Source organism: Salmo salar, chromosome ssa22 (assembly GCF_905237065.1).
Source record: "Salmo salar chromosome ssa22, Ssal_v3.1, whole genome shotgun sequence".
Lineage (NCBI taxonomy): Eukaryota > Metazoa > Chordata > Actinopteri > Salmoniformes > Salmonidae > Salmo > Salmo salar.
In genome coordinates, this window is record NC_059463.1 from 31,297,222 (window position 1) to 31,308,100 (window position 10,879).

The following is a 10,879-nucleotide window of genomic DNA, read 5'->3' on the forward strand; positions in this document are numbered from 1 at the left end:
TGGGCCGACTCTTTTCTGTTCCCATCAATGATGTCGCAATTGCTGCTAGTGATTCTCTGATCTACCTTTACGCAGATGACACCATTCTGTATACTTCTGGCCCTTCTTTGGACACTGTGTTAACAAACCTCCAGACGAGCTTCAATGCCATACAACACTCCTTCCGTGGCCTCCAACTGCTCTTAAATGCAAGTAAAACTAAATGCATGCTCTTCAACCGATCACTGCCCGCACCCGCCTGCCCGTCTAGCATCACTACTCTGGACGGTTCTGACTTAGAATATGTGGACAACTACAAATACCTAGGTGTCTGGTTAGACTGTAAACTCTCCTTCCAGACTCACATTAAACATCTCCAATCCAAAATTAAATCTAGAATTGGCTTCCTATTTCACAACAAAGCATCCTTCACTCATGCTGCCAAACATACCCTCGTAAAACTGACTATCCTACCGATCCTCAATGATGTCATTTACAAAATAGCCAACACTCTACTCAGCAAATTGTATGTAGTCTATTACAGTGCAATCCGTTTTGTCACCAAAGCCCCATATAGTACCCACCACTGCGACCTGTATGCTCTCGTAGACTGGCCCTCGCTTCAAATTTGTTGCCAAACCCACTGGCTCCAGGTCATCTATAAGTCTTTGCTAGGTAAAGCCCCGCCTTATCTCAGCTCACTGCTCACCATAGCAGCACCCAGCTGTAGCACGCTCTCCAGCAGGTATATTTCACTGGTCATCCCCAAAGCCAACTCCTACTTCAGCCACCTTTCCTTCCAGTTCTCTACTGCCAATGATTGGAACGAATTGGAGAAAAAAAAAAAAACAAAAAAAATCAAATCACTGAAGCCTTATATCTCCCTCACTAAATTTGAGCATCAGCTGTCAGAGCAGCTTACCGATTGCACCTGTTTTTTGCTCCATTGCACCCCAGTATCTCTACTTGCACATTAATCTTCTGCACATCTATCACTCCAGTGTTAATGCTAAATTGTAATTACTTCGCCACTATGGCCTATTTATTGGCTTACCTCCCTAATTTTACAACATTTGCACACCCTGTATAAAGATTTTTATATTGTGTTAATGACTGTATGTTTGTTTATCCCATGTGTAACTCTGTTGTTTGTGTCACACTGCTTTGCTTTATCTTGGCCAGGTCGCAGTTGTAAAGGAGAACTTGTTCTCAACTGGCTTACCTGGTTAAATAAAGGTGAAATAAATAAAAGAGCTTCAATCTCCAGGCCATTGAACTGTAAAACAGTCACCACTAGCCTGCCTCCGCCCAGTACCATGCCCTGAACCTTAGAGACTTCTCCCCTATCTACATAGAGTCATTGAACACTGGTCACGTCAATAATGTTTACATACTGTTTCACCCACTTTATATGTACAGTATATACTGTATTCTAGTCATGGCTCATCCCATACGACTTGTATTTTCTTCTGGATTACGTGTGTTTTGTTTTAGTTTCTTTTGCTATATAACTGCATTGTTGGAGATAGAAACAAGCATTTCACTGCAAATCTGTGTACATGACCAATAAACTTTGATTTGATGATGGAGCAGTGACAGCCCGTTCCTCATCAGACTGTCTTACCGTAGTGAGTTTTTCTATCAGCCCATGATGTATAACCAGTCTACAGTCTTCAGAACTGGATAATAATTGCTTTATTTGCCTCAAAATAATAGTAAATAAATCATATTGTTTGTTCTCTCTCAGTTTAGTTTATTAATTTCACCACTTAAAAAGAAAAACAAGCACACACACAACTTCAAAAGCTACAATAAAATCAATTTAAAAAAATGTCATTGTGGTCCTCTTGAGACAAGATGGTTAGGCAAGAACCAAAACAGCTGCACACAGTAAGACAGCGAGATAATAAAACAAAAACAAATAACATCTATCGCATCATTGCAGTTTCATCGTTAGGTACATTCAAATTGGCACAGAAGACATAAAACTGTTTTTTCGTTTATTTTTAAAGCTGCCCTGAGAAGACGTTGTTTTTATGGGCAGAGGCAACACATTCCACTCTGAAGCTCCAGCATACAAGAAAGTACCTTTCCCAGCATTACTCCTGAAACTGTATAAGCACAAATTAGCAACACCTTATCTGGTGCTATGATTGTGTGCATCCCTAACATGGGGAAAGTAATCAGTTAGATATCTGGGTGCAGGACCATTAATACTCCTGTAAACCAAACCCAGTCTAATCTGGGAAACCCTCAACAAGCAGCCAGTAGAGTTCCTGAAAGCAGCACATGTCTATGTGAGAATGTGGACTCACCTTCAATACCACCCTATTCTATCTGGAGAGTACCCTTCAGCAGCTTAGATAAGCCCCCAAACCAGGAAGTACTAGCGTAGTCAAAATGGCATTGAATGAGGGCAGTGGCTAGCACTCTACTGGAGGCCTTATCAGCATATTGGACTTTATAACCAAAAATGTAGTCCTTGCATTAACCTTCCCTAGCACTTTAGTGGCCATACTCACACCTCCCAGGATTCCATCAAGGATGCATCCCAGGTAGCTAAGAGGTTTTAGTAGTCAACACCTCACCCCCTAACTCCACTCTGATTTCACAGGACCATCATAAAGTGGTGATTGAGAATAGCCTATGCCTAGGCTATAGACGTTCATTCTTGTTATTTTTGAAAGGGGCAACTTTAGGACAACACCTTAGGCTAGAATATTTGATAAATAAGCTACTGTTTATAACTTGAACTTGTCTTAAAGCTTATGATAGGCCTAGTAGGTAGTGATGAGCAGTTTGCAAATGATTAGTTATTTTTGAACAACTCTTTTTACTGACTCGAGAGTCATGATTTGTTTTACTGAGTGACACTAGGTTATTGGCCATTTGGTTTTAAACCTCGCATGGAGGGATTTACCCAGATCACGTGAATCATTTATTTCTTAATAAGCTTAACTTGATTAAACTTGTCATTTGATTTTTCTATTGGCTATTGATATTGTTGGTTCTCTCTTATTATTAGTCCCCTGGCTACCTTACGTTTTTTATGCTATTCAAACAACTTTGAGATGGAACTCCATTACATTCATTGTTTGATTAGAAGAAAGCCATGCATAAAACAATGAAAGCGTAGCCTAAGAGCCCAAAGTCAAATTCATAGCCTATTGAATGGAGAGAGAAGGTAATAGAGGCTAAGTTTTTTTAAAACAGCTAGTGTCCGTTACAAAAAAAAAGGCCCATGCATCTGACAGAGAAAAACTATATTTTCTGACTGGCCATTTTGCACTGCTTTGGTGGAATTCTCCATTCTGTCTGGCCTACATCCCACTATTGCGTTCTGTATACAACATATTTACTGAATTAGGCTATAAAAATAGGAATAGGTCAAGTATCAGAATGTCACGGGTGCTGCCCTGCAAGATGTTCTTCACTGCGTGGCGCCAGTCAAGTTCAAATAGGCTAAACCATCGTCTGTCACATCATGATGCCATCACCATCAATGACAGCTGTCAATAGATGATGCTGTCCTAATATCGCCCAACCCCTAACACACCACACACACACACACACTACCCCTATGCCCTCTGGGGAAGAGCGAGGAGATGGAGGACACTGTAGATTTGTACTTTTCCCCCACGAGGTGAGCTTTAGCATGGGTTGAGCCCAGGCGGAGGAGAATGAGATGAGTTGGAGATGATCTAAGCCTACATGACAGTTTTATCTGATTGCCTGCCTGATTTACTATTCAGATGCACAGAGTCCAGGCCAGTTCCATTGTGAATAACAGGGAGGAATGCAGAGACATGGTTTTAGAGGAGGCATGAATCACCCAGTTCCCAGAGGAAAGGGCATCCTGATAGTTACTAGGAAACCAGGAGACCTGCTCCCTATACACATCGTCCAATCTCATTCACAACATCTGTATAGGGAGGGAAATACATTACCCTAAAGGCCAAAGTGAAGTATTCCATGCTGCTTGCTTTTTTGTTGTCATTTAATTGACATACTGTAACACTATGCAACTGTCACATAAAGTGGTAGAAAAATGCTATTAACAGTGGGCGTTAGATCAATGAGCTGACAAATCGCAAGGCCAGGCGAAGCCTCCAGAGGGAAAATAATCTGTTATCATTCCTTCCACTTTATCCTCAGTATAATCATTCTAAAATGACATTTTAATTGCATCCCCAAACATCGGAACAAAACTTATAAAGGCAGTACACAAAACAGCACTGTTTGACTGGTTCTGAATGTATACACTGAGTATACCAAACAGTAGGAACACCTTCCTAATATTGAGTAGACATCCCCTCAGAACAGCCTCAATTCGTAGGGGCATGGACTCTACAAGGTGTTGAAAGTGTTCCACGGGCATGCTGGCTCATGTTGACTCCAAACCTTCCCACAGTCGTGTCAAGTCGGCTGAATGTCTTTTGGGTGGTGGACCATTCTTGATACACACGGGAAACTGTTGAGCGTGAAAACCCCAGCAGTTTTTGACACAAACTGGTGCGCCTGGCCCTCATTACCATAAATCTTGTGTCTTGCCCATTCACCCTCTGAATGTCACACATACACAATCCATGTCTCAATGCTTAAAAATCCTTCTTTAACCTGTCTCCTCCCCTTCATCTACACGAATTGAAGTCGATTTAACAAGTGACATCATTAAGGGATCATAGCTTTTACCTACAGTGCATTCAGAAAGTATTCAGACCCCTTCCCTTTTCCACATTTTGTTACGTTACAGCCTTATTCTAAGATGGATTACATTATTTTTTTCCCGCTTCAATCTACACATAGTACCCCATAATGACTAAGCCAAAAGATCAGTGGGACAGAATACTTTCCAAATGCACTGTAGATTCACCTGCACTGTAGATTCACCTGTCTTGGAGAGAGCAGGTGTCTTAATGTGTTGTATAATCAGTGCATAATACACATGTATTTGAAAATAATACGCACTTTTCAAAGAATGCTTTAAATCTTAGGTTGTCTTTTACAACTGAGAAATAAACTAATGAAACCTGCCAGTTGGGCTTATGGTATCAGGCATAGATTTCACCTTGAGACACTGAGCATGGTGGCCTTTTCAAAATACAAAGTGTTGTGGTTTCTCTATTATGAATTGGCAGTTCATCTATGGTATTGGTAAGCACATTCATCAAGGCTCAGTTGAGCTACATGTTGCCTGAATAGATGCTTCAAGATATAGGCTAGATACATTATGGATTTTCTCTCAATTTCTCTGTTTTTCTACCAGCATATCATGTGAGTATTTAATACATAATAGGTACCTTGCAGATTTAAAGTTTGTGACCAGGTCATCCAGTATCCGGTTGTTTCTTAGGTCCTGTTCTGTTGTAGGCTAAAATAGAGAAAAATAAATGCTTGTCTGATTTTGACATGTTCAAGCCACCTAAACAGATTACATTTGAAAGATAGTTTTATTTTCATGATACAGTGCCACCATGCATCATACTTACTGAATTGCATACTGGACATTGTAATTTGTAGGACAGAAATTTTCTTATGCACAAAGAGCAGACTGTAATGAGAAATGCACATAATCAGGTGTGGATACAGTATTGTTATGAGACAAGTGTTATCTTCTATAGCCTACACCAAACGGTACAGCTATAACATTGTTTTGAAAACGAATGGATAGTTTGTGTCTAGTGACGACAAAATCTGGGTAACTTACAGTTGTGAGAGCATTTGGTCATCATTGCGATACTCAGGAATTCGAAACAAATGGGACATCGGAGAATGGTATCAACATTCTGCATTACAGAAATAATACCGTCAGGTAGGCTAGTATGATAGTTACATGGTGAGCATCACATTAACTAACTGCTTTTAGTAACGCGTTGCTAAAAGCATCTAAACTGACATGATGGTTATACACACTGCTGGGCTAAATAGCTAGCTTTTTTTGTTTGCTAACTAACGTTAGCTATATGCGTGTTTAAAAAGGCAAAACAATAAAAGTAAGTTAGCTAGCTATAGTAACTGGCTGACACATATGTTATATTCGCTTGCTAACATGGGTTTAGACTATTTTGTTAACCTATTTTGTTAAGCGAAAATAGTTAACGTTAGCTAACTAACTAGCGTTAGCTGGTCGAGGTGGGAGTTGTTTTGAACCAGCACTTACTTTGAGGCAAGTCAGATTTGGTGGTAAATCAGCTTCATTCAAATTGGCCATGATGACAGTTCTCGATAAGCAGTACTTAGTTTCTTACAGTTTTGATTCGCTAAACCCAAAGTGAGAAAATAATTCAGAAACTCTGTGACGAGTAAGTAACGTTAGCTATGTATTATCCCGCCTAGATTTATTTTCGTACCAAATGCACATTTCCGGGAGGATGACGATTCTTCTTCTATGGTATAATGGCGTTTGCAACAAACAATGTGCATTCCGCCACCTAATGAGCGGGTTGATAATAAGGATCACAAGAAAGGAAAATATTTGGGTAAAAATAAATAAATGATCATACAAACTACCAAAAAAATAAATGAACTAAACAAAATCAACCTGCTTTTCGGTAAAAACCTCATTCTAATCAGGTCCCAACACAGGCTCAGAAGCATCCTGTGAGGGCGGGGACATTTCCTAGCAACAAAAGTCCTTGTAGTGCTCCTGCCATTAAGTCTTGGAGCCCTAAAAATGTATCGGCTGCAGATATAATGATACCCAGCTTCTTGGACTTCTTAGACACTTGTGTCGTACAATTAATCACTGGGCTATAATGGCCACAAAATCCACCTTTTCCACAGTAAGTGTATCCAGATCACCCAATTTACTTAGAACACTAGCAACAGGTTGCAATGCATCCACCGCCATATCTTCAACACTGTTGCCTCTTGGACTCTCTTCATCGCCTCCGCATAGGAGATTCGCTGCGCAGCCCTGATCCTTGACACCTCGACCTCCGTAACCCTAATAGGGCACTCAAGGAAGTCCGGAGTATGATCCCCACCACAGTTGCAACATTTTCCATTCACAGATTATTCAACATCATACTTCTCCCGTCTGCAAACATTTGACACGTGAACATATCCTTTACAATTTCCACACTGTAGTAGTTACAGTTGAAGTCGGAAGTTTACATACACCTTAGCCAAATACATTTAAACTCAGTTTTTCACAATTCCTGACATTTAAAATTCCCTGTCTTAGGTCAGTTAGGATCACAACTTTATTTTAAGAATGTGAAATGTCAGAATAATAGTAGAGAGAATTATTTATTTCAGCTTTTATTTATTTCATCACATTCCCTATGGGTCAGAAGTTTACATACACTCAATTAGTATTTGGTAGCATTGCCTTTAAATTGTTTAACTTGGGTCAAACGTTTTGGGTAGCCTTCCACAAGCTTCCCACAAAATGTTGGGTGAATTTTGGCCCATTCCTCCTGACAGAGCCGGTGTAACTGAGTCAGTTTTGTAGGCCTCCTTGCTCTCACACGCTTTTCAGTTCTTCCCCCAAATTTAGGATTGAGGTCAGGGCTTTGTGATGGCCACTCCAATACCTTGACTTTGTTGCCCTTAAGCCATTTTGCAACAACTTCGGAAGTATGCTTTGGGTCATTGTCCATTTGGAAGACCCATTTGCCACCAAGCTTTAACTTCCTGACTGATGTCTTGAGATGTTGCTTCAATATATCCACATAATTTTCCTACCTCATGATGCCATCTATTTTGTGAAGTGCACCAATCCCTCCAGCAGCAAAGCACCCCCACAACATGAGGCTAACACCCCCATGCTTCAAGGTTGGGATGGTGTTCTTCGGCTTGCAAGCATCCCACTTTTTCCTCCAAACATAACGATGGTCATTATGGCCAAACAGTTCTATTTTTGTTTCATCAGACAAGAGGACATTTCTCCAAAAAGTCAGATCTTTGTCCCCATGTGCAGTTGCAAACCATCATCTGACTTTTTTATGCCGGTTTTGGAGCAGTGGCTTCTTCCTTGCTGAGTGGCCTTTCAGGTTATGTCGATATAGGACTCGTTTTACTGTGGCTATACATACTTTTGAACCTGTTTCCTCCAGCATCTTCACAAGGTCCTTTGCTGTTGTTCTGGAATTGATTTGAACTTTTCGCACCAGAGTACGTTCATCTCTAGGAGACAGTACGTGTTTCTTTCCTGAGTGGTATGATGGCTGCGTGGTCCCATGGTGTTTATACTTGCGTACTATTGTTTGTACAGATGAACGTGGTACCTTCAAGCATATGGAAATTCCTCACAAGGTTGAACGAGACTTGTGGAGGTCTACTTTTGTTTTCTGAGGTCTTGGCTGATTTCTTTTGATTTTCCCATGATGTCAAGCAAAGAGGCACTGAGTTTGAAGGTAGGCCTTGAAATACATCCACAGGTACACCTCCAATTGACTCAAATGATGTCAATTAGCCTATCAGAAGCTTCTAAAGCCATGACATCATTTTCTGGAATTTTCCAAGCTGTTTAAAGGCACAGTCAACTTAGTGTATGTAAACTTCTGACCCACTGGTATTGTGATACAGTGAATTGTAAGTGAAATAATCTGTCTGTAAACAATTGTTGGAAAAATTACTTGTGTCATGCACAAAGTAGATGTCCTAACCGACTTGCCAAAACTATAGTTTGTTAACTTCACTAGGGTAGGGGGCAGTATTTTCACGGCCGGATGAAAAACATACCCAAATTGAATGGCCTACTACTCGGGCCCAGGAACTGGAATATGCATATTATTAGTAGATTTGGATAGAAAACACTCAGAAGTTTGTAAAACTGTTTGAATGATGTCTGTGAGTATAACAGAACTCATATGGCAGGCAAAAAAATTGAGAAAAATCTAAGCAGGAAGTGAGAATTCTGGTGCTTGTAGTCCTTTCAAGTCTTGCCAATCAAACACACAGTGACTAAGGATTCATTTTGCACTTCCTAAGGCTTCCACTAGATGTCAACAGTCTTTAGAACCTTGTTTGAGGCCCGACTGGAATGCTGGGAAGTTGGTAACCCAAGGAATGACATCACTTCATTGGCGCGCATTCATGAGAGGGTTAGCTCTGTTCCAAAATCTTTTTCAAGACACAGGAACCGTCCAGTTGAAATATTACTGAATCTTCCCGTTCTCTAGGCCCTAAAGAGTGATGTTTTACAACGTTTGACATGTTTGAACGAACGTAAATACAATTTTTTTTACTTTCGTCGTGACATTTCCCTTGATAGCTACCTACACAAATAGCTAGCTAGAACAAAGTGTTAAGATTAAAATTAATTAAAAAGATTTAAAAGCAATACAAATAAGCCCTACATTTGGAGTACCTTACTGAACGCGCAAACAACATGGAGTTATTTGGACATAAATTATGGATTTTATCGAACAAAACAACATTTGTTGAGTACCTGGGATTCCTGGAAGTGCCTTCTGATGAAGATCATCAAAGGTAAGTGAATATTTCTAATACTATTTATTCATTTAGATGACTCCAACATGGCGACTATCTGTATTGCCTAATGTTTTTTTTTGAGCTCAGTACTCAGATTATTGCAAAGTGTGATTTCCCAGTAAAGTTATTTTGAAATCTGGCAATGCGGTTGCATTCAGGAGATGTTAATCTATAATTCTTTGAATGACAGTTTAATATTTTATCAATGTTTTTGACGAGTATTTTTGTAGATTGTGGTGCTGATTCACCGGCAGTATTGGAGGCAAAATATTTTCTGAACGTCACGCGGCAATGTAAAATGCTGTTTTTTAATATAAATGTGAACTTTATTGAACACAAAAATGCATGTATTGTATAACATAATGTCCTAGGAGTGTCATCTGATGAAGATCGTCAAAGGTTAGTGCTTCATTTAGCTGTGTTTTGTGTATTTGTGATGCATGCTAGTTGCTTAGAAAATGGCTGTGTGGTTATTGTGTCGATGTACTCTCCTAACATAATCTAATGTTTTGCTTTCGCTGTAAAGCCTTTTGGAAATCGGACAATGTGGTTCGATTCAGGAGAAGTGTATCTATAAAATGGTGTAAAATAGTCCTATGTTTGAGAACTTTGAATTATGACATTTTGTGGTTTTAAATCTGGTGCTCTGATTTTTCACTGGCTGTTGAATAGGGTGGGACAATTTCATCCCTCCTTCGCTAGAGAGGTTAACAAGACATTTTTGGAGTGGTTGAAAAACAAGTTTTAATGACTCCAACATAACTGTATGTAAACTTCCTACTTCAACTGTAGGTAACAACACATCCGCCACCCTGATCCTCAATGCGGGGGCCCCTCAGGGGTGCGTGCTCAGTCCCCTCCTATACTCCCTGTTCACTCATGACTGCATGGCCAGGCACGACTCCAAAACCATCATTAAGTTTGCCGATGACGCAACAGTGGTAGGCCTGATCACCGACAACAATGAGACAGCCTATAGGGAGGAGGTCAGAGACCTGGCCGTGTTGTGCCAGGACAATCACTTCTCCCTCAACGTGATTAAGACCAGCCACCCTAGTCATGGACTGTTCTCTCTGCTACCGCACAGCAAGCGGTACCGGAGCGCCAAGTCTAGGTCCAAAAGGCTTCTTAACAGCTTCTACCCCCAAGCCATAACACTCCTGAACAGCTAATCAAATGCCCCCCCCCTTACGCTGCTGCTACTCTGTTTATTATCTATGCATAGTCACTTTAACTCTACCTACAGTACATGTACATATTACCTCAATTACCTCGACTATCCAGTGCCCCCCAACATTGACTCTGTACCAGTACCCCCTGTATATTGCCTAACTATTGTTATTTTACTGCTGCTCTTTAATTATTTGTTACTTTAAAAAAATCTATATTTTACTTAACACTTATTTTTCTTAAAACTGCATTGTTGGTTAAGTAAGCCTTTCACTGTAAGGTCCACACC

At 40.3% G+C, this 10,879-nt stretch overlaps 1 protein-coding gene across 5 annotated transcripts in view; it reads right to left on the reverse strand.

The window, feature by feature from the left end:
- Positions 1-6,377, reverse strand: part of LOC106583181 (E3 ubiquitin-protein ligase RAD18) — a 97,633-nt gene extending 91,256 nt beyond the window's left edge. For all 5 annotated transcript variants that reach the window (XR_001323457.2, XR_006761306.1, XR_001323456.2 and 2 more), the window contains exons 1-4: positions 6,140-6,377; positions 5,687-5,765; positions 5,469-5,530; positions 5,280-5,350 (exon numbers count right to left, since the gene is read on the reverse strand). Coding sequence is in view for 2 of the 5 variants with exons in the window: in XM_014167080.2 (XP_014022555.1) it covers positions 5,280-5,350; positions 5,469-5,530; positions 5,687-5,765; positions 6,140-6,190 (263 nt within the window). In the remaining 3 variants the exon portion in view is untranslated. The remainder of the gene's footprint in view (positions 1-5,279; positions 5,351-5,468; positions 5,531-5,686; positions 5,766-6,139) is intronic.
- Between the last annotated feature and the right edge of the window lie 4,502 nt (positions 6,378-10,879).